This window comes from Grammomys surdaster, unplaced genomic scaffold (genome assembly GCF_004785775.1).
Source record: "Grammomys surdaster isolate TR1022 unplaced genomic scaffold, NIH_TR_1.0 278, whole genome shotgun sequence".
NCBI lineage: Eukaryota > Metazoa > Chordata > Mammalia > Rodentia > Muridae > Grammomys > Grammomys surdaster.
Window position 1 is genome coordinate 15,609,323 of NW_021604719.1, and position 22,585 is coordinate 15,631,907.

Genomic DNA, 22,585 nt, shown 5'->3' on the forward strand with positions numbered 1-22,585 from the left:
TCTTTAAAATTGTCAAGGAGTGGAAATATTATTTGAGAAATTAAAATTGAGAAGTATTAGATACCAATCTATTGATTAATATAAAATAACAATCATTACCTGTTCATGTGAACAAATAAACTATTTTATGAAATTACTACATTTCCAAAACCAACGAAAGATCATGAAAAGTCAGTAAAACAACTGTCACCCTACAGCTAACACAGTCATACATAAAGCTTAACTTTCAAGACTGGGACACTTGTGGGTCATTATTAGTTTGCTACAAAATTAAATAAGAGTCATGCTGTCTGCAGCCACTGTAAAATTAATTATAAGCCATGCCTGCCTCACTTGAGATGTAGAATCTTGGATAGAATATTCAGTCTTTAAGCCTAAGGCATGACTCCTTGACAATCTATTTAAAGATGTGATGCCTAAGCCTGCCTGCATCCTAGGAAAACATCCTGAAATTTAATAAGGATTGTGATCAACAAGGACAATTTCTAGTCTCTCCTCTTACACATTTTTATAATAATAATATGACTCTGAACAAATATGATACCCATAAAATCAATACCACACACACACACACACACACACAAAACACATTGTTGTGTGTCCCTATGAAATATACTCATGTGAATACTTTAGAAAGTAGTACAATAACTTTTATAAATGGTCTGAAATAAGTTTTCTTTTAATTTAAAAACTGGCTTTTAAGGTTTATGAACTCGAGACAAAATTATTGAATAAACAAAAATGCAATATTAAGACTAATTTTACTTTTAAAAATGTAACTACAAGAAAATTTTAGATGTTATGTCTAAATGGTGTATTTCTGCAGCACAGCTTTGCCTTACAAAACAAGAAGGCAGGAGTAAGCAGCCGGTTTTAAACATGGAACAGAGGAAGCTGGCACATATGTTTTAGCAATACTAAGATTAAGGTACTGAACTGCAGCTTATTAATATCTTAGGAGAACAGTGAAGAGAGAAAATTAAAGGTAGAAATCTTCTTTTAGAATAAATTTATATTTCTGATTAAGTCCTCTCTAAAATTTTTGCAGCTTGCTGTATGATTACAGGGTTTTTTCTACTTCGAAAAAGAATCCTCACATCAGATACATTGCTTCTCTCTTCATGAGAATTCAACCAGGCATTGTTCTTACAACCGAGAGTACCATTGTGGTGAACAGAATATGGAAGACAAGGCTTCTCTTTTGTTTTGGATGCCTCTGACCTATTCCTCAATGACATTGTCAAATTAGTTATCATTCTGTTGCTGTGGGGGAAAAAAACTTGATCAAAAGGACCTTTAGGAAGAGAGAGTTTATTTGAACTTATGGCTCCAGAGAAAGAGTCCATCATGTCAGAGGAAGCATGGCAACATCGGGGAAAGCTTGGATGAAGAAGCAGGAGCTAGCTGAGTCCATTCCCATCCACAACCTGGAAGTAAATACGAAAGCCTGAAGTAGGGCAAGGTTACTGTCCCAGTCCCTATCATGTTGATAAAATTGTCCCTAGTTCCTATTTGCTTTGACAAATAGCGTCCTGGGGAGGAGGAAGGATTTATTTAGCTTACATGTCCAGGTCATAAGTCCATCCTTATTCAGGGAAGCCAAGCATAAATACAAGCAGGGCAGGAACTGAAACAGAGGTCATGGAGGAATGGTGCTCACTGGATTGCTCCCCAAGTCTTCCTGTAACTTGCTTTTTTATACAAGCCAGACTCATCCACCCAGAGGTAGCTTGAGCTGTCACCCAGCAATCATTAATTAAGAAAATGCTCCACAGATATATTTAATGGATCAATTTATTGGAGGTATTTTTTCTCAATTGAGGTACCCCCTTTCCCAGGTGTACCCCAGTCTGTGTCAAACTGATCAAAGACTAACTAATACAACCACAAACCCCCACATTTCTCCCCCAGTAATGCATGGAAGGCCACACCTATAAAAGGGTCCATAACCTCCTAAGGGCCACTGTAGGAAGCCACGGCTTGTGCTGGCAGAATCCGCCATTGCAAGATGGTGCTGGCATCCGGTGCTCCTCCTAGTAAACAAGTAAACTACGCATATGCTATGGTAAAAGGGCGCCAAAGTCAAAGCCCATCCCAGGGTGTTTTGGCGGGCAACGAGTAAGCAGCCAATCAGAGGTGAACACACCGCTCTAAGGGTATATAAGCAGTGCCTTTTCCGGGCCTGGGGTCTTCCTCCATTTTCATTTTGGAATAAACATTTGCTGCGGAAGGATCCTGGTGTGGTGCCCGTGTGCGTTCTTGCTGGCGAGACGATTGCACGCGGGCCACGGGCCACCAACTAGGAACAAATGTTTAAATAGAAGAGGCTTTGGCAGACTTTTGTATTTCAAACCAATACAAATTGCATTCTCAATCTCTTTCAGAATGACCTTTTCAGTGATCCTTTGTGCAGGTGGTCATGTTATCTCAGTCAATTATCTATTGAAAAAAATGTTGAATTTGCACTAATTGCAAACAAATGAAATAGTTGCTTTAAGCTACTTATTATGGAGAATTCTAAATTTCTCCAAAGGTAATCACCCTTCCCCAAAACTAAGCCCCCTTTCCAAATCATTAAGCTTCATACATGTCAATATCCAGTTAGTGTAACCTCAGACAATATTGTTTGAATTAAAGTCATCATACCAGCTTACCTGTAAACACATGAGTATTGCTCTGAAAATAAATATACTTTAAAAAAAAACATGCCCCAATAGCATTATCATATATAAAAGCAGAATTAACAATTAATATTTCATTTCTAAAATTCAGATGTCCAGTCACTGTAAAAAATTAACCACAGCTTCTTATTTGTTTACCTAAGTGTAGATTAAAATCAGGCCACAACCTATTCAATTTGTGATACGCTCTAAATAATTACATGTTCTCATTGCACTATGTAAACTTTGACCATTTCCTCCTGTTCTGATGTTTGAGGGAGTAAATGTATAACAAAATAGCTACCTTACTATCTATGGTTATAATAACCCTCAATAAGAATAGCACCTATGACATGATTTATCCTTTAGAAGCAAACTGTGTTACCATTATGATCACTAACCACTAGATGCCACAGTTGCTTCACACAAATGAAATCAATTCAGTCCAGATCTGTCAATTGAAAAAGAAAGAATGCTGACATCTGAAATAGCTCAATAGAATCACAAATCAAAGTGTCAGTACCAGCCTCAACTTGGTTAGAGCCTCAGAAGTATGTGTCAAATTATTTATTTAAATATTTACCTTCAGCATACTCTTCCCAGCTATTTCTACTCGCTGCTGCTAGCTCTTTAGGAGTACACAAATGCACGAGGACTGTCCTCAGAATAGGCATACCTTTGTCACACTTGATCTCCAGTGGCGGGTTGATGTTGTCATCCAGCTCTACTCTCCCATCAGCAATTCAACCCATACCCTGAATCCAGATGACGATATAGCTCAGGAACTTTATCCCTGAGGAGTTGTGAATGAATCCTATGCGACACTACTTACATCTGGTCACCTCTGAAATCTTCAGAATACTGAAGGAGGACAGAGAATCAATTTTATGATTTCCTTTGTTCAAGATTTCAATTTTAGGACATCTCTCTTCTTGCTGCCTCTCTCAAAATCGGCCACCATGTTGAGTCACAGCGATTTTACCAGGTGGCTTGTGTTAGTTTGCATACTGAGACATCCTTGTCCAGAGGAGAACAGCAAATGTGCTAGGGGATCTTCAAAGACACCACACCTTCCTGACACATTCACGTGCTCTTTGCTTTACTGCAGCAAACAGACTGTTCTTACTGCTGCCTATGCAATCCCATTTTCTCTTCTACACGTGATTTATCTCTTGCTCTTGAGTGACAGATTCCGTGTCAATATGTCTCTAACATCTCTTGCCCAGAGAGATTTTTCTTAAGTATATATATATACATATATATATACATATATATATACATATATATATATATATATATATATCTCAGAAAATACTTATCTTAAAAGTCATGTATCTTCAAGACTAAAATAAGTATAAGAAAGATTGTTTCACTGGCTTTGGGAAATATCAAATAATTAACTATAGGAATCTCAACAAACCTAATACTTAATTCAGATTAACAAAAATGCTTTCAGGTTGGCGCAATGACTCAGTGGGTAAGCTAAAGGTGCCGAAGCCAAATGGCTCGAGTTCAGTTCCCAGAAGCTACTGCTCCATGTGCAGCACCTCTGTATGTGCAACGTGGCACAAGATCTGCCACCCCTGTGAATAAATAAAATGTAATTTAAAATACAAAACTTAGGGACATTTCTTACAGCGTCTCCATAAAATTCAAGGAAGAAGTGCAAACACTGTCGGTGAAGAACAAAAGGGCATTTTCATTTTCTTGTTTGCTAAATGTATTTATTTATGCTGATTTTTGTAGGGTTTATAATTGAGCTCATGGCCTCACATATGCTAGGCATGGTCTCTAGCTCTGGTATATATACCCAGTATATACACCCAGTATATATACACCTAGTATATACACCCAGTATTCTGGAAGTAATGTTTTCAATGCTTTCTACAACAAATCTCTCCTTCTCTACATTTTTTTCCCATAGGCATTTGAGTGAACTGATAAAAAAAAAAGTAGTTTTCTTCTTGTAGAATAAAAATAACCATAACACAATGGCCTGGAAAAACTAGTGTCACTAAAAGGACTGTAAAACATCTCACTAATAATTTTATATTGATTACATATTATAATGCCATATTGGATATGTTAATTTAAGAGCATGAAAGATAATCATACTAGTTTATTTTTAAATGTGACTGCTAAACATTTTGATTATATAGCTTATATTTGGAGTTCATATTTCTTTTTTTGGACAGCAGGCACTTCCCATTCCCAAACTCTGCTCAAATCTGACAATCAACAATATGCTATGCCTTGCCCAGAGGTTTGGTGACAGGGAGTCTCTCCCCTTATTTTTGCCTATCACTGACAGAAATATCAGAAATAGCTCTGATATAACAATGTTAAGTTGTTTCATTCCCATGCATCTTGTTACTGTTTATCTCAAGTTTTGAAAGCATGGGCTGATCAGCCAACATGCTTATTTATTTAGATATATCCTTACATAGCACTTTTGATCTTCCCTTAGTAGATTACAAGATCCACAAAGACAGGGGCCTTGTCTGTTTCCTGTTGCTTTGTTTTTGTTTGTTTGTTTGTTTGTTTGTTTTGTCAACAGCATCAGGCTCTCATAATAACCATAAGTCCATAAACATTAAATATTTGACAAATAAATGCAGTGGTAAAGGCTGCCAAGCCTGAGAAGTGAAGAACTTATATAGACATACATGGACACACACACACACACACACACACACACACAGGAGATCAGGCGAGTAAGAACTAACATTCCCTGGCTCTGCAGGCTGTACTAACTCATTCAGTATGCTGAAAAATTCTCACAGAAATGTAACTTTCATGAGAGAAATCTAAAGCTCAAAGGATTTTTAAGCAGGTTCCCCAAATAGCACAGGTAGATTGAATACTGCTTCAAAACCTTCATTTTATTACAAAAAGTTTCTTGTGCCTTCCTGATTCTCAAACTGACTATTAAGGTACTAGAATACTCTAGAGTACTGTATTTCTCCAGCCTATTACTTAACAACACTGAGACACTTTGCAGTGGGGTGTTAACTCCACCTAAGCATCAGTGTCTGCAGAATAAACTCTGTGTCAGGAGGCAGCAATTATGTAGCTGTGGTCTCCAAGTCCAAAGCTCTCTGCTTTGAGCAGTATGCAATATCTTATACGTACTCATTAAGCAAATTAATAAATGGAGTTAACTTTCTTCTCAATTATTCTAAACAGGTCCTGAGTGGGTTATCTGTGCCTAATGAGAATTAATAGCTTTGTAGGCCAACCCCTCAGAATGAAGAGCAGCTCAGAGCTTGCTGGGGAGTTTGCTGATGTGTAAGCAGACGTGGTTCTCAACCACTGACCACACGAAATTGGGAAACTCTGAAAATGTACTACCCATCATAGCGGCAGCTGACCGCACGGGGCGATTTAAATCAGAACTAATTAAAGTTATATAAAACTGAAATACATTCCCTCAGTCACACTAGCCACATTTCAAGTGCCCCCAAATCTTACGTGGTCAGTGGCTACCATGAGAGTGATAGAGAATATCTCCTATAGCAGAAGTCTATGAGGTAACAGTTACATGAAAATTAAAATGGTGAAAATATATTGAAAGCTAGAAGAGTCCTGCTTGCGTGGCTAGCTTTCTTTCCTAGTTGAAATTCGACATTGAAGAGACTAGGATGGCCTTTATTCCCATGAGTCTCAGGGCAAGCCTCAGATGTGGAAAGGAAAGGAGGTTCACAGACAAGCAGGAACAACCTTTAGTTAGCTACGCTTATGTACAGCCAGTGACTGGCACGGAAAGAACCGTCCTGCAATGGTTCCAGGCAGACTTACTGTTCCAGAGATGGTGCCAGCACCTTGCTCCACTGAGCCATTATGCCTCCTGCCATTCAATACCATCCCCGTTGAGGTTGATGTGTAAAGCAGAAGACGGAAATTTGAGAAGTAAAAGGTTTGGGATGTCAGACACACCAGACTGTATATGATTAGGTACACAACCTCCAAAGAACGAATTTGAAATATCGCCTTCAAAATAGAACTCATCTTCAGATCAATTCTTCACATTATTAAAGTAATTTTGGCCAATAAAATTTAACCATTTTGGGCTCCTTTGCCAGAGAGACGAACTAGCTTGTGTCAGTGTATCAGAATAGGCAAGAATAAAAATTACACCTCTTAATTTGTTTTATCATTAAGTTTGCTGGGATGAGCATTTCCTCAGTTTGGTTCTTTGAGGCTTTCTGATTTGTTCGCATTTTGTAATCATTTGCTGGTCCTACTTAGTCTTCTTCCCAGACAGAAAATGATTCATGCTTCTTATTTCCACAGAAGAGACTACCAGAAGAGCGGAGGAGGGGACGATTAGGCAGTCCCACATTTCCCAAGTCAACAGGTGGAGGACAGTCTTTGCAAGTTCTTTGGGGGTTGAATACCCTCTCCCGGTTCTCATTTGCCTTCCTCTTTCCCAGCCTTCGAAGAGCATATTTCCAATCTCAGATTTTTCTCAGGAGACACCAAGTATAGCTGATGCTCTGACCAGGGGAGGGAGGGTAAAAAAGATGCAGGTAGGGCAGCTAGGCTGGGACTGACCGTTGGTTTCCTGGCAGTGAGTGGAGAGATAGGGCGCGGCACAGTGGCAACAGAAAGTGTAGCCACTAAGAACCAAAACCGCCAAAGTGGCTCCTCAGACCTTGGGCGGATAGCGGTGGGAGAGGGTCACGCTAGGACGCTAAGGGCCAGGGGCTGGGGGAGGGGAGCCCACCCACAGCAGTGCGAGCTTGCTGGGGGCTCCAGCATCCGAGCTCCCTGGAAAAACTCAGCGGGGCAGAGGCACCGGGAGGAGCATAGCTGGGGCCCGGGAAGCGGTGTCTAGAGGGCGGAGGTGGGGGCGGGACGGGACCCATAGTGGAGCCACAGGAGGGGGGAGACCAGGGGACAGCGGCGCTGAAAGCCGGAGGTGGCCGCACAGGCGTCGTTTCCTTCCGGAGAGGAGGATGGCCGACCCAGGCGCAGGCTGGGGGGCGTCCAAGGGCGGGTGATGGGGAAATACCTCGGCTCGCTCTTCCCCACGTCTGGCAGCCACGACGCGGGTGGCTCCTCCTTCGGGCCGGTCCGGAGCCCGGCAGCGGGCGGGAGGGAGGCGGGGAGCGAGGGCGGAGGCTTCGGGAGGAGGAGGGACCAGGCGCGCCTGTGACAGGGTGGCAGCCGAGAAGCGGACGCGTTGCTGCCGCCGCTCCTCCTCCTGCAGCTCCTCTCGCGGCGGCCGCCGCCGCCGCCACCTCCGCCTCTGCCGCTGCCGAAGTTTCACTCCCGACCTTCGGCGGGAGCCCCAGCGCGGAGCAGAGCGGCCACCTCGCCGGGAGCTGCAGCAGAGCTCGGCGTGCGGAGAGCCAGCCCGCGTCGGCGCGCAGGCGGCGTTCCACGGCCCCGGGGCTAGGGGCGCGGAGACCCAACCGGGGCGGCTGCCAGCTTAGGGGACCCGCGACAGCGCCCACACCGCCCGCTCTGCCTCCGTGCTCCGAGCTGCTACGATGGCCGTGCGCTCCCGCCGCCCGTGGGTGAGCGTGGCGCTGGGGTTGGTCCTGGGCTTCACCGCCGCGTCCTGGCTCATCGCCCCCCGAGTGGCCGAGCTGAGCGAGAAGAGGCGACGCAGCTCCAGTCTCTGCTCTTACTACGGCCGCTCGGCTACCGGGCCCCGAGCGGACGCGCAGCAGCTGCTCCCCCAGCCCCAGTCCCGGCCGCGGCTAGAGCAGTCGCCGCCCCCTGCCAGCCACGAGCTCTCCGGTCCTCAGCGGCCGGAGGCGGCGCCGGGAGGTCCCAGTTTTCGGAGCAGCCCCTGGCAGCAGCCCGCTCCGTTGCCGCAGAAGAGGGGAGGACACAAGCCCGAAGGTGCGACGGCGCTTCCCGTCGCTCCGGCTGCTAAAGGGGACCCAGAGGAGGAGGATGGGGGCGCGGCTGGCGCTCGGAAGGGTGGCCGGCCCCGGAGCAGCCACAACGGCAGCGGGGACGGGGGTGCCGCTGCCCCGACCTCCGGACCCGGGGACTTCCTGTACGTGGGTGTGATGACCGCACAGAAGTACCTGGGCAGTCGCGCGCTGGCCGCGCAGCGGACCTGGGCGCGCTTCATCCCTGGCCGCGTGGAGTTCTTTTCCAGTCAGCAGCCTCCTAGTGCTGCGCTCGGCCAGCCCCCGCCACCTTTGCCTGTCATCGCGCTGCCAGGGGTCGACGATTCCTACCCTCCCCAGAAAAAGTCCTTCATGATGATCAAGTACATGCACGACCACTATCTGGACAAGTATGAGTGGTTCATGCGCGCCGACGATGATGTCTACATCAAAGGTGACCTCCCCAGTGTTAGCTGTCCCTCTCTGCCCACCTCCCGATTCCTTTCTCTGCTGTCAACTCCAACCCCTACCCACCTCCTCCAACGCTTCTCTATCAGCACCTGCTCTGGGCTTCTGCAGCCCCCTGGCCCGCTATCTCCATCCCTCGCATCCGCCCACCATTCTTAGTCTGTGCCTCCTCTCCTGCAGTCTGTACCCTCCTCATACCTGCTCAGCTGTATTCACTTTGCAGCTGTTCACGCCATCTGGCTCAGGTCTCTACTCAGAAGAAGAAGAAAGGGACCTCAGATCTAACCCAAAAGCCATTCCCGCCCCTCCCCCAAGCTCGCAGTAGGTGATAGTTTCCCAAATCTGTCCAGAGGGGCGTGTCCTGGCTAAAGGATAGCAAGATGCAAGATGCTGACTAGAGCAGGGCTGGATATTTTACGTTGTTGCTTCACTACCCTGCTCCTTTGTTTCAGCTTAATCTAGAGCAATTTTAGGACAGTTGCAGTTGAGGATAGCCACCTTTTACTGTCCCAGACCCCTGTTTGGACATTCTGAAGCTTTTAGAAACTTGCCCCACACTGAGACCTTGAATACACTCACCAGTCCAGTGTGCTGTTCCTTCCAGCCAAGCACCTAGCTATTCCCCATCCTCTGCCACACTTTAATGAAACCCAGGGGCTATGGGTGGGACTCCCCAAAGGTCAAGTGAAGAAGAGGGGTAGACAGTGCATTGGATTTATACAGACCCTGGTAGCTGCAAGCTGCGTCACACACACTAACAGTCGAACCTTTCCAGTTGATCTTGGTGGCTGCAGCGTTTGGACAGATTCTAGAACTACCCAGACCACACCATACAGTCACAGCATGAGGAAACTTGGTCAGTGTTAAAAAGAAAGGGGCAGCCTTTTATCCAGATTGTCAGCAGTTGGCTAGAGCATTTCAGAGCCCAATAGCTCAAAGTTCCTTAGCGCACAGGAGTCAACTTTTTGGTTCAGACAATGGAAAAGATGGGACAAGACTGCAAAGAAAGAGATAGGCTTGTCCTGGGGGAGCAAGCTCTGCTTTCCACGCTCCTTACCTCTTATTCTAAGGAGTGCAGCTCCTCTAGGCATGTGCTGGTTGTTTGTAGACCTATGACTTTGTCATGGTTAATGCCCTTCACATAATGCAAGGGCAAGCAAATCCAAAGGTCTTTTTCGGGGTAAGGGGTTAATGTCCTGTTAACAGAGGTTTTCTGAGTTTAATGGAGAAGAGTCGATCTCTGTGGTGCCATTTAAAATGAGAGATTTTGATAATGAAGTACAAACAAGTCTATTATGATTGCATTCCTCAAGTGTGCGATTTATGGTGGAGTCAAAGAAAAAGTATTTTTTCAGAAGTCCTGCCTTCTGCTCATTGCCTTGAGGAACCTAGACTTTAGGATAATTATCTTCTATTTCTCATCAAAATCACAAAGATTTCCTGCAAAGGGGTCGTACTTTGCAGTGTACATTGATAGGTCCTACTTCTGCCATTTGTTTTAATGATTTGGGATATATTGTCCCTTAAATCTTTGAAATACCACATTCTGTTTCTATTAAAATTAAATTGCATTTCTATTAAGAATCCAGTTATCATTTAAAAAAAAATTCTTGTTGACAGCCAAAGGGTGAGACAAGGGATAGTGGCCACATGCCCTGTACATCAAAAATGAGAGTACCAAGGCTAAGAACACTGAAGAGTGGTAATTTATTCTGATGTATTGCTATGGAGACTATCAAATGCTTTGAACTCTTATAGCTACAGGATTTTATTTTAAATCCTTTCTTTGGATCAACTTACCACCCACAAGTCGGTATATCTCGTTATTTTGATCGTAATGTTCATGGTTTATTTCCTCTAAAATAATGCCTTCCCAAGTTCAGTTTCAAGACGAGGTTCCATTTCAATCACCTCCCAAATAATGTAGCTTGTGTATAACTGAAGTTTAATTAATGAGAAACACCCAACCAAGTCATCAATTATTATTAAAAAATTGATTGTTGGATATTGGAGCTATGGAGGTATCGAAATGGATAAAGTGTTTGCTTTGCAGGCATCAAAACCAGAGTTGCATCCCCCAAAACCATGTCAAAAAGAAAAGCGTAATAGACATGGTAGAATGCTCTTTGAGCTAGCTCTCTGACCTGCCAGTCTAGTCTATTTGGTGAGCTTCAGGCAAATGAGAAAGACACGCTCTACAATTACACCCAGGCTAGTTATCAACACACTGTCTTCAAACCCAAAGTGCTTGGAACTAGAGGAAGTACATCTAAGGTTGAACTCTGGCTTTCCTGTGCATGAATGTGATGTTACATCCTCACACATCAGGATAGAGACACAATCAGCAGATTGCCAGACCAACTCTAAATATCAGCATTTGATACTATGTTGTATTTCTGGGAATCTTTGTTACTTCAAATGTACTAATAAACAGTTTTTATTCCCCTTCTCTTCATCTCACCTCTGCTGAAATCAGATGACACATTCGTTAAAATTGTGTCAAGGTTTAAGAGATACTCATAATTTTGCATTGAGACTGGGAAGGGGGGGGCAACATTTGAAATGTAAATAGATAAAATAATTGATAAAAAAAGGAAAAAACATGATAGAAAGCAGCAAAGGAGAATTGTTTCTTCTTCCCAATGGTATCAGGTGTATGAGGAGGTTAAGAGAAATAGCGGAAGTTCTTTCACTCCATTGAACGTGGTAATTGCCTGTGAAATGAGGACAGGAGGTGACTCTAGGCTTTCTCTTTTTAGGTGATAAGTTAGAAGAATTTCTAAGATCCCTAAATAGCAGCAAGCCTCTCTACCTGGGACAGACTGGCCTGGGGAATACTGAGGAACTTGGAAAGCTGGGGCTGGAGCCTGGGGAGAACTTCTGCATGGGAGGACCTGGCATGATCTTCAGCAGAGAGGTTCTCAGGAGGATGGTGCCTCATATTGGCGAATGCCTCAGAGAAATGTACACCACTCACGAAGATGTAGAAGTAGGAAGGTGTGTTCGGCGCTTTGGCGGGACGCAGTGTGTCTGGTCTTATGAGGTAAGCCTTAAGGTGTGACGAGATGTCCATGTATTATTACAGGTGCATGCCACTTTGCATCCTGGACAACAATCCTATCAATTATTTATTTACACCTGTCTCCTGAGAGGCTCTGCCAGAGCCTGACATATACAGAGGCGGATGCTCGATTGCAGCTAACCATTGAACTGATCACTGGGTTCCCAATGGAGGAGTTAGAGAGAAGACTGAAGGAAGTGAAGGGGCTTTCGGCTCCATGGGGAGAGTGACAGTACCAACCAACCAGAGCTCCCAGGGTCTAAACAGCTAGCCTGGTAACACACATGGAGGGACCCATGGCTCCAGCTGTGTATGTAGTGGTGGATGGCCTTGTCAGGCATCAGTGGGAGAGGAGGTCCTTGATCCCATGAAGGCTGGATATCCCTGTGTGGGGGCATTCGAGGGCAGGAAGGTGGGAGTGGGTGGGTGGGGGTACACCCTCATAGAAGCAGGAGGAGGGGGATGGAATAAGGGTTTTTTGGGGGGGAGATGGGGAAAAGGGATAACATCTGAAATGTAGATAAATAAAATATCCAATAAAAAATCATGGTAGCTGACTTTACGGATTTGGAAATGATTGTGGGACACATCTTTCTTATTAGACCCGAAGCCTCGCTGAGGTTTTGTTGTTAGCATAAATCTTAACTTTAAGCAAACTTTTGGTTACATCTCTGCCACCGGACATCTCCCCCACGCCGCTTTATTTGCTTTTTTGGTGCTTATATGGATGTGTATTCACTTGTCTCTAACAAGAGGGCCAATTGTAGTTCTTTCCGCATAATTTTTATTATTTGTTGACCTGGTTTTCTTCTTTATTTACCTTATAACAGCTCTTTGTTTTCACAAGGCTAACATGTGGAGTCCTTGTGAACTCTCAAGTGGGAACTGAACACTTAGGGGAAGGGGGCAATATGTCATTCATGATAGGTTCATTTCCAACGCTTCATGGCTTTATTTGATAGTGTATGAGTAGTCTGGGGAAATGCCTGAGGGTGTCACATGACTGTGTTTTTCACTTGTTCTCTAGACTTTATGTCTATTTTTGTGACAATCTATCAAAAGACAGAATTATTTAAATATGGAGAGGTAGGGACTGTTAGGACATTGTAGCCATTAGTTTTGTGGAATTTTTTTCCCCTTTAGAATTTGTCTTTGAAATCAAATGAATTGTCCTTTAAAATAGTTTTTCTGAAAGATAATTTTGGTAACAATTGATTTGGTGTTTAAATAATACATTGCAACTTTAATGCAGTTTGATTTGCAGTTATTTAAAGTTTAATTTTATCTTACCTTCATTTTGACTTCTTTATCTTCAAAAGTTTCATAAATTTATCAGGGAAGATGCATTTACGGAAAATACATTTCAAGTGAAATGATTGTTTCTCAAAGTAACATGATTCATTTTACTTTTTCTTTCAGGGGTTTAATATCTATTTAGTTTTTAAAAAATGTCTCGTGATCATTATAACACACAGGGAAACTTACTGATAATTATTTATTTGGGATCTATATTAGGCAAATTAAGATGATTATACAAGTAATTGCTTTCAATAATAAAGCAGGAATTTTTATTTTATAAAGCTGTCCTAAAGCTTTGGTTATCTATTCTGGTAATTCTAACACTCGAAAGCCTAAAGGGGAAGGATTGTAAGTTTGAGGTTAGCCTGAACTGCATAGTCAGGCTTTATCCTAAAAGCAAAACAAAACAACAGTATTTAGAAGAAGATTAACAGCAAAGTATTGCAGCTTCTATCATGAAAGGCAACTTCACTGAACTCAATAAAAAAAGAATTCTCTCTAATATAAAATTATCTGGGAAACAATCAATACTTAATGTATAAAATACATTCAGCTAATTTCATGTGAAGATATGCTAAGGCAATTTTGAAAGAATGAGTGAACTCAAAAAAGGAGAATTATGGAGTTCTTAATAATTTATTGCCTTAAGTTAAATAGAAAGTTCTAGCAAAATGTATCTTTTATTGTCTCCCATATTCTCACTGATTCTGCTATAAACGTCCAGTCTTTACCTTATGCTTTATTTGTTCATGTTTCATGGCAAGCAGATGTTCTCAAGTGGTGTTCATGGTCTCTTGTAGGCTGTACATTGGTGACAGTCCCATAACCTTTGCAGTATATTTAAATTTGGAATGACACTTGTCCGTCAGTGACTTCAGAGTCTGCAGGAAACAGATCATTTCAACACTTGGTTCTAGCATTGGAAAAAAAAGTCTCCTGAGGCGCAGAGTGTAAGTGACACACTGAATGGCTTCAAGGCCCTCACACAGTGTTGAGTTTGTGTCGGATTGTTAACACACGCTGGTTAACATTGTCTTGGTCGGTGCTGTGCATCACGCCTAGTGGTATTCAATCAGGAGCACTAGGACATGGATTCTTAAACTTTCCTCACTTAGCAGTCATTAGTAATGTTGGTTCATCGTTATCAAAAGAGTCAGACTAAAAATTAAAACCTTAATTACATGTTACATACTTTAATGATTTTTTTTTCGACCAAGAGTGAGAAAATTATATTGTATTATTTTAGAAATACCAAGAACCCAATGAGAGTAAACTGACCGTGAAACCCGGAATGCTTCTGAATTGCATTATAATGTAACCAAATTAAAGGAGAATGTGTGGAATAGATTATTTCAATCTGCATTGTTTAAGAATCCTAAACAGGTTAGACTATATCTGCTTAATGAAAAAAATGACTCAAGCAACTCCTAGATTCATTTCAAGAGTTCCATTCTGTTTCCTGAGGCATTCTTAGTCTTAATAGGAAAGGTAATTAGTACTTTCCTATTCCCCCCTCATTTACACAAACTCCTCCTCCTCTTCCTCCTCCTCTTCCTCCTCCTCCTTCTCCTCCTCCCTCTCCTTCTCTGTCTCTTTCTCTTCCAGAAAAGAAAACAAAATTACAGCAAAACTCTTTAGTAAAATGAAAGCCTACATTTACACAGAAACATCTATGTAAATGTTATAGCAGTTTATTTGTGACTGCCCCAAGCCCCAAACAATTCAGATCCCGTTAGTCTATTTGTCAGGTGACTTCCTCTCTTCTTCCCATCTACTCCCCGACTCGCTTGTCTTTTGAGGTACACAAAGTGCTGCATGACTTTGGAGAGTATTGATGGATACTTTCCTACTTAGGTCTGAGACATCCATTTTCCAAGTTGTTAATACTGAACCATCTCGCAGGTTGCTGCTGTGCTCACACACCTCAGGTTCTGTGTATGGATTGGAGCTTGTTAGAAGGTGATTCTGTTGTACTCCTTCCGTGCTAGAATTGATTGGCCCTTCCTGCTGGCTAAGGTCACATGTCTGGTGGAATGCTGACTTGACTGCTGTGGATTTCTGGAGTATTTTTTTGTGTTTTAGGAGGCTGACTATGGCTCTCAACATTTCCTTAGCAATGGAGGTTTTAGTTTTGTGCTTTTAATTTTGTTTTCTGTTTTCTTCAGTAGAGGCAGGCAGTTTTCAGTTCTCTTCATGTCTCATAGGACACCAGGATTTCCGTGGGAATTTATTTTATATGCCTTGTCCAAGCTGATAAAAACAACACTTTTTTTTGAGGGATTTGTAACCCTTGGGCTACAAATTTTATGAGATCCCTTTCCATAAAATGAACTTTGGCAGTAAGAATAAAGTTTATATTTAAATATTTTGTTGTGAACATTATACTTAGTTGTGATTAACTCTGAGTCAGCTATAATGCATGGATGTCAAATTAAGGAATTGTCCACTTCATGTTTCCTGTGCCTCTGTCTTCTGTCTGTCTGATATATGAGTCTGAATTTGAGTCTGTGCCTGTATCTGTGTTTTTCTGGTGTATGTATCTGTCCCTAATAAAGGGCTTCACTCTGTCTTTACTGAGAAGCATAAAGAACATCACAGGAGGAAGGAATGGGATTCTTTACAGCAACAGTTCTCAACCTTCCTATTGCCATGACCCTTCAATGCAGTGAGGAACATTATAGCAACCCCTACCAAGATTATTTTTGTTGCTACTTCATAACTGTAATTTTGCTACTGTTATTAATTGTAATATACATATCTGATATGCAGGATATCGGCTTTGCAACCTACAAAAAGGTCATTCTAACCACTGGGGAGGGGGGTCGTGCTCACAGGTCAGGAAACACTGTTTTACAAACCTCTTTAAAGGAATTTTACAAAGGATTAAGTCACTGGCTCCAACTGAACCCAACTGACCCAGACAGCAAGCATCATTGTTTATCAACCAATATCCATAAATGGTTACATTTATAAATTGACTTTAGAAAGTTATTCATGGCTTCTGTATTTGCTGCTTTCAGCAAATGATGCACACACATAACCTGAGCCAGAAGCATGGAAGAGTGCATAATTTAAGATTATGGCTATACATTATCTAAGGTTGTAAAAATTGTTAACATGGATAACAGAAGGCAAGTAGGTTCTTACATTGGTCTCTTAAAGGCAAGTTAAAAACTTTGAGCTAGCAGTCTTAAGTGGCTTTAAGGTATATTATTCACTCGGTTCTGAGGTCCAGAAAATGTTCCATTCTCTTTGAATGTAAGAGATGCATTCATAAAGAATTAAACGTTTTTAGAAATTCCCATTAAAGCTGAGTGTCATGTATACTTCTATTTTTATTATAAATTAGCTTATTTATATGTTCATGTTTAGTTTATTAGCAGTATTGAAATTTTATTTAGTACTACACTTATACTTAAGCATTAAAATAATTTTAACTTCATTAATTGTTCTCACTCTGTGAGTTCTACATTTGATCATCAAAGATTGATTGAAGACTGTTAGTTTTTCTCGTTTTGGTTTTGTAGCAAAATAAATGGGAAGATATATAACTCAACTAGATGTTGTTTCAGAAGTCCAGTTTACATTGGTTAAAAATATTTTTTCTGTGGCTTTACAGAACCATCTCCCATGACTGAACAGAATTTTATTTGACTCTTTTCATGGCTAACTTAATGTGAGAAGTCTGGTGTTCCCTTTTGGCCTATTAATGGGTATGAACATTGTAGTGAAATTTATTATTTTACAAAAGGATCTATTTCTCGAGTTGTTCTTGGGCTTTTAAGTTACACCAGAGCGTTGTGGCTTTGGATTATATTAAGATCTTTATAGCATCTTTTAGGTTTAAAGTCTCTCAGCCATTCCCACCAGGCTGTAACCTTCTTTTAAGATACTTCTTAGCTTCTTCTTGGTCTTTGTGAGTTATTATTTCTTCTCCTCCATTTCCTCTTTTACGTCACTGTCATCTATGTATTCCTTTCCCCCTTCTCTTTCTCTTCACTGGCATATGCATGAGTGTGCACATGTGTATGCCAGTGCCCTCATTTGTGTGTCCCTGTGTGGAATCCAGAGGTTGTTGTTGAGTGTCTCCCCCAGAAGTTTGCTGCTACATATGTTTAAAGCAGGATCTCAAACTGAACCAAAAGTTCACCTTTAGGCCACTCTGTATCCCAGTTCTGAACACTGGGTTATAGAACATGCTACTGTGTGTGACTTTTGTTTCGAGTCTGGGAACCTGAACTCAGCACCTCATGATCACACAACAAACACCTTAGCCATGGAGCCCTCCCTCCCAGTCCTAAGACCTGTTATCAGAATGTTTGTTGTTCCCTAGAACCAATTAATACGTGCGGTAAAGCCTAAGACAAGGATTTTATTTTAATCCAAAATTCAGTCTTTCGGAAGTTTTGTTGTTATTGTTGTTTGTTTGTTTGTTTGTGTTTGGACTTTCGTAATACCAGCAAGCTCCTCACATTGGCTCTTTCTTCCCCTCTTCCGTTTGTCAGATGAAACCATCCTTAACTGTCTTTGTGAGTCTCTTGCTGCCACACTGTTTTCTGCATTGTACAAAAATAAACTCACCTCCTGAAGTTATGGAAAACATAGTGCAGATGTCGGTGCTCTGTAAGCTTCAGGCGTTTCCACTGCTAAGTGGTCCCTTATCACCTGATCTGAGACTATGTATTCTAAACAGTTGCTTTCCAGTAGTTGAAGATGCTACTAAGTTTGAGAGATGCCTCCAGACAACGAGAAACTAACTGACTGATAGCATGACACCCCTGTCAGGTTTAAATGCTTTGCTTCCCTAATAAGTCACAAATATTCCAGTTTCTTGAAAAAAAATCAAGCCAGTTTCTGGTTATACTTTCATTGTCTTGTTGTTTGAAACAGTGTGTTCCCTGAGAAACATTAGTTCAGCTGTTTTTCTACTTAGGAAGTATTCAAAATACAAGGCACTGCATCAGATATTGAAGTGTAGTTTGTGTTATGCCACGTTTATTTTTTGTAGAATGGTATAGCTTTTAATGGGACATGTTGTTCAAGGAATTTAAATGATACAAGAACAGAAAGCGCCGAGACATGCAAGCCATTATTTGATGTTGCCAAATACCAAAACCAGTCAAGAAAGGTGGGAATTGAAGAGTGGCTGGGCTTCATAGGCCCAGTGCAGTTCTTATTTAATCTCTTAAGAAATACCCTGGTCCAAGCCCAGTGTCAGTTCTCATGTGTGTTTAATGCTGTTGTGCATTGGACATTAACAGTTCAGTAAGTGTGCTACAAGTTTATGAATTAACTGAATAAACGTGATTTATTCTTTAAAACCCAAAAGGCACTGCCTCGAGCTTAATAGACAATGAAATTGATTTCTTAATTGTTTTGAGATTCTCAAACCTTTACTTACTGATTCTAATTTTGACAGCAGTGTTCTTCACTTGTTTTGTTCAATAGTATCTGAAGATTTTTTTTTACTGTGTCTTTGTTTCATTAACTTTTATTGGGAAGTTTTTTACTTATAAAGACTCCTATATCTTCAAGAGATGTCTTAAGTATACATACATAAGAAAAGTAACTGTTAAAGTTCAAAGTAATCAAAGAAAATGAAACTTCAGAAAAATATGGCAACAACTATGAAAATTCATATTTGCTCTTATTTTCTGATCGTTAAATAATGATTCAGGATATTAAGACCTAATAAAAAGAAGCAAGTGAGGTAAAGGAGTGAGCAGGTGCACCAGACCACATTCTCAGCACGTCAGCTAACAGAAGGTAGTGGGTTCACTTGGATGTTTCATACAACATCCCTCAACAGACTTCAGGACTGGAAGGCAGAGGGGTGATCCTGCAAATTGAATTCCCTTTAGAGACAACAGTTGTCATCAAGTGCAAAGGTATTTGGTGTATTGCCAAATTTTATTTTGAAATGAAAAATGTTCTTCGGAGACTCCTCTATGGCTAAGTAGAACTGTATCATATCTTTTCTATTAGGCTGCAAACAGATAGCTTGAAATGTTAAAAACTCAATGTACAGGTATTGTGGTTTGGGGTGAGAGACTGTATGTGTGATTTAGCTAATCAAAGGACGGTAGGGGACCACTGCAGAAGTCACACTTCACCACTCTTTGACAGGCCGGCCATCATATTTGAGGAGCTTAGATGAGGAGGTTGAGTGGAATTCCAAACAACTGGGCCTAGAATTAAATTACCATTACATAACTGTGACCTGATGTTTAGAAATGTCTCATTTCATAAATACTAATTTAATTTTGAGGTAAACTTTGCAATAACAAATAAAAATATAAGAGGATATATACTTAAAAATAAAAGCTGTATTTAATGAGGTAAAAATCTTATAACACCAAGACAAGTTCTTAATGAGATGAGAGTATTTAATGTACATGAGTAGGTATCCTGAAAATACATTCGTTTTATTTATGTGAGTACACTGTAGCTGTCTTCAGACACACCAGAAGAGGTCATCAGATTCCATTACAGATGGTTGTGAGCAACCATGTGGTTGCTGGGAATTGAACTCAGGACCTCTGGAAGAGCAATCAGTGTTCCTAACCTCTGAGCCATCTCTCCAGTGAAAATACATTTGTTAAAGCACATATAAAGTGCCAACTTCTTTCACTTGTCAGTGGACTCCCCTTTACAGATAGAGTCCTGGCCTGCACTGCTGCACTAGTCCATGGGTCAATCAACAGGGTCTAGCAAGAGAGAGAGAGAGGGGATGGAGGGGCAAGAGACTCAAAGAACGGAGACAAGACAGAGGGTCTGATCAAGTCCCCTTTATTGAAAGGAAATCCTGGGTATTTATACACTTTACCACGTGCCTTGCCCTCGTGGACAAGCAGGGGAACACAGCTGAAGGTGATTTGCCACATGCCTTGTAGCCGTGGATACCACGTGCGCCCTGCAGCTGGGGGCACTAAACAGAAAACAAGATATGTAAGAAAAACAAGATGTTTATCAGCGTGTACTCAGCTGTTGTGGGATGTTGAAAAACAAGTCTCTTGTCAGGGTATATGGCTTGAGATGGCTACAAAGATGATAGCCGCTTTCTGCTAGGAGTTGGCTCCCAACAAGACAGTGTGTTATGAGTCTACCTGTCTCGTCGTATGGCATGGACCAGTAGGAGGTATCTGGCTTCTAGCTCACCTCTTGCCTTCAGGTCTGATAGAATCTGGCCCCCACCTCAGATATGTCTCTCAATATTATTTTCATCCTGTACCATGGAATCTCCAGTTGAGTTTAACTGTGGTAATCTGTGTCATAACAAAGATGGTATCATTCTTACTCAGTTTTATTAGCTATGACATTTCTTAGCTCACCAAAGATATCGATAGACATATTTAGTGACTTCATTCTCTATTAATGTCCTTCATTTCTGTTGGCCACTACCAATTGCAAATTACTCCTAGATCAGAACTATCTCGCTCCAATCCCTAGGTTGCCATTCACAGGCTGTGTGGCTGTGGACAAGTCATTGTGTCTCTTGGTTCTTTGGCTTTCCTTTCCTCATCTACTGAATGGTATTACAATAATTTTTTTTACCTAAAGTGTGCTTCTGGGAAGACTAAATGGTTCAATGTGTATAGAGTCATCTTAGAGCTAGTTCTGTTTGCTGTTTTTAAAGAAGCAAAATGCCATAAAACAGTGCCAACTTTACAGAGTCATTGTGGAGAATATAAAAGGTCAATAAATTGAAGGTCTTTAGAATTTTGCTCGGCATACAACAAGCCATGTGTTCATGTTACCTGTTTCTAATATCCAAAATGGTTATGCTGATATGCCTTATGCCCCATAGGAAGAGGGTAATGCCAATTGGAAAGGTTAGTTATAATGGGTCTCTGAAAGGTCTGATCTGCTATAGTAGGGAAAGTCTTGATTCAGTTTGTTTATTGATTGATTGATTGTTTTTTGTATTCATCTGTATGTGAGTGTGTGCATGAGTATAGATGCCTGTAGATGCCAGAAGAGAGCATCAGATCCCCTGAAGCTAGAGTTGTAGGTGATTTATATAAGTCACCTGATGTGAGTGATAGGCACCAGATTTGGGTCTTTTGTAAGAGCAGTATGTAATCCTAACTGATGAGCAATCTCTCCAGTCCCAGTGTAGTGGTTATTTATTTTGACTACACAGTGGAATTCTCTGAGGGACTTTGAAAATAGTTGTGATATTGGAACCAACTGGTGGTCCAATATATCAGAATCTCTTACAGGGGATATTTGCAGCATGAGTGTTGTTTGAAATAGCCTAGGTGACTAAGGTAGTCATAGTGTATTTTCTAAGTGATTAGGGTGGATATAGTGTTGACATCACACTACCCATTAGAATATATGCACAGCACACATTCATGTTTGTTCTGGGGTGGAGCCTATGCCTTCAGGCTTGAGCAGAAGTATTTACCAACTGAGGTATCTCTCCAGGTCTCTAGTGTATCAATTTTAAGTTAAATCTCATATTTAAATATCCAGCCAATATTGATTCATTCCTTTCTTTCCTTTCTTGCAGTCATAGTGACTAACAAAAACTTCTATATAATTGTCATCCACTTGTTTAAAACAGCAAAGTCCCCAGATTTTAAGACAATAATATAAAACTATCACTTACAGCCACATGACTTCTCCTCTAATGACTGTGCTCAAATATTGCTTTAAAAAATGAGTGGATTTCCAGACGTTCTTAAAACTATTTTCACTCATTCAATGCTTGAGGAGTTAGAGCCCTTCCTAATGACTGTTTCTGAGTGATATATAATAACAGAGTTCTAAAATACTTGAATGCTAATTCTCATTATTTTGCTGCTGTGATATTGACTTATTATAACGGACTTCGGTGCTTTAAAGACAAAAGTCCTTAGAGTGACTCATATGATAAACTGCAGAAATGGTAACTTCATAGATTTAAAACTCTTTAAATGTAAATTTGATGTCATCTTTTTGTCACCAACATTCCTTTGCCCATCACTGTACTGACTGACTTCTCTGGAATGTGGAAATTATGATACTATATTTTAGATAAAGGAAGGAAATGCTCCATAGAACTGGAAAATGCAGTGCATCCTTCAAACCTTTAGTACCATTCAGGACAGTTGGAAGATAGGGGAGAGGACGAAAGCCTGCATAGTATAAAATAGTGTGCTTGAGTTAAACATATCTTGAGGTACAAAAAGTGAGAATTAAAAGCTGTAGCAGAATCCAGTTATAAAGGACTTATACATCATACTCAAAAGTTCAGATGGGTC

At 41.3% G+C, this 22,585-nt stretch overlaps 1 protein-coding gene across 1 annotated transcript in view; it reads left to right on the forward strand.

The window, feature by feature from the left end:
* Nucleotides 1-7,814: 7,814 nt before the first annotated feature.
* Chsy3 (chondroitin sulfate synthase 3) overlaps nucleotides 7,815-22,585 on the forward strand; it is a 234,631-nt gene continuing 219,860 nt past the window's right edge. Inside the window, exons 1-2 of the mRNA XM_028777212.1 lie at nucleotides 7,815-8,963; nucleotides 11,737-12,020. Of these exons, the coding sequence (XP_028633045.1) occupies nucleotides 8,156-8,963; nucleotides 11,737-12,020 (1,092 nt within the window). The 5' untranslated portion in view covers nucleotides 7,815-8,155. The remainder of the gene's footprint in view (nucleotides 8,964-11,736; nucleotides 12,021-22,585) is intronic.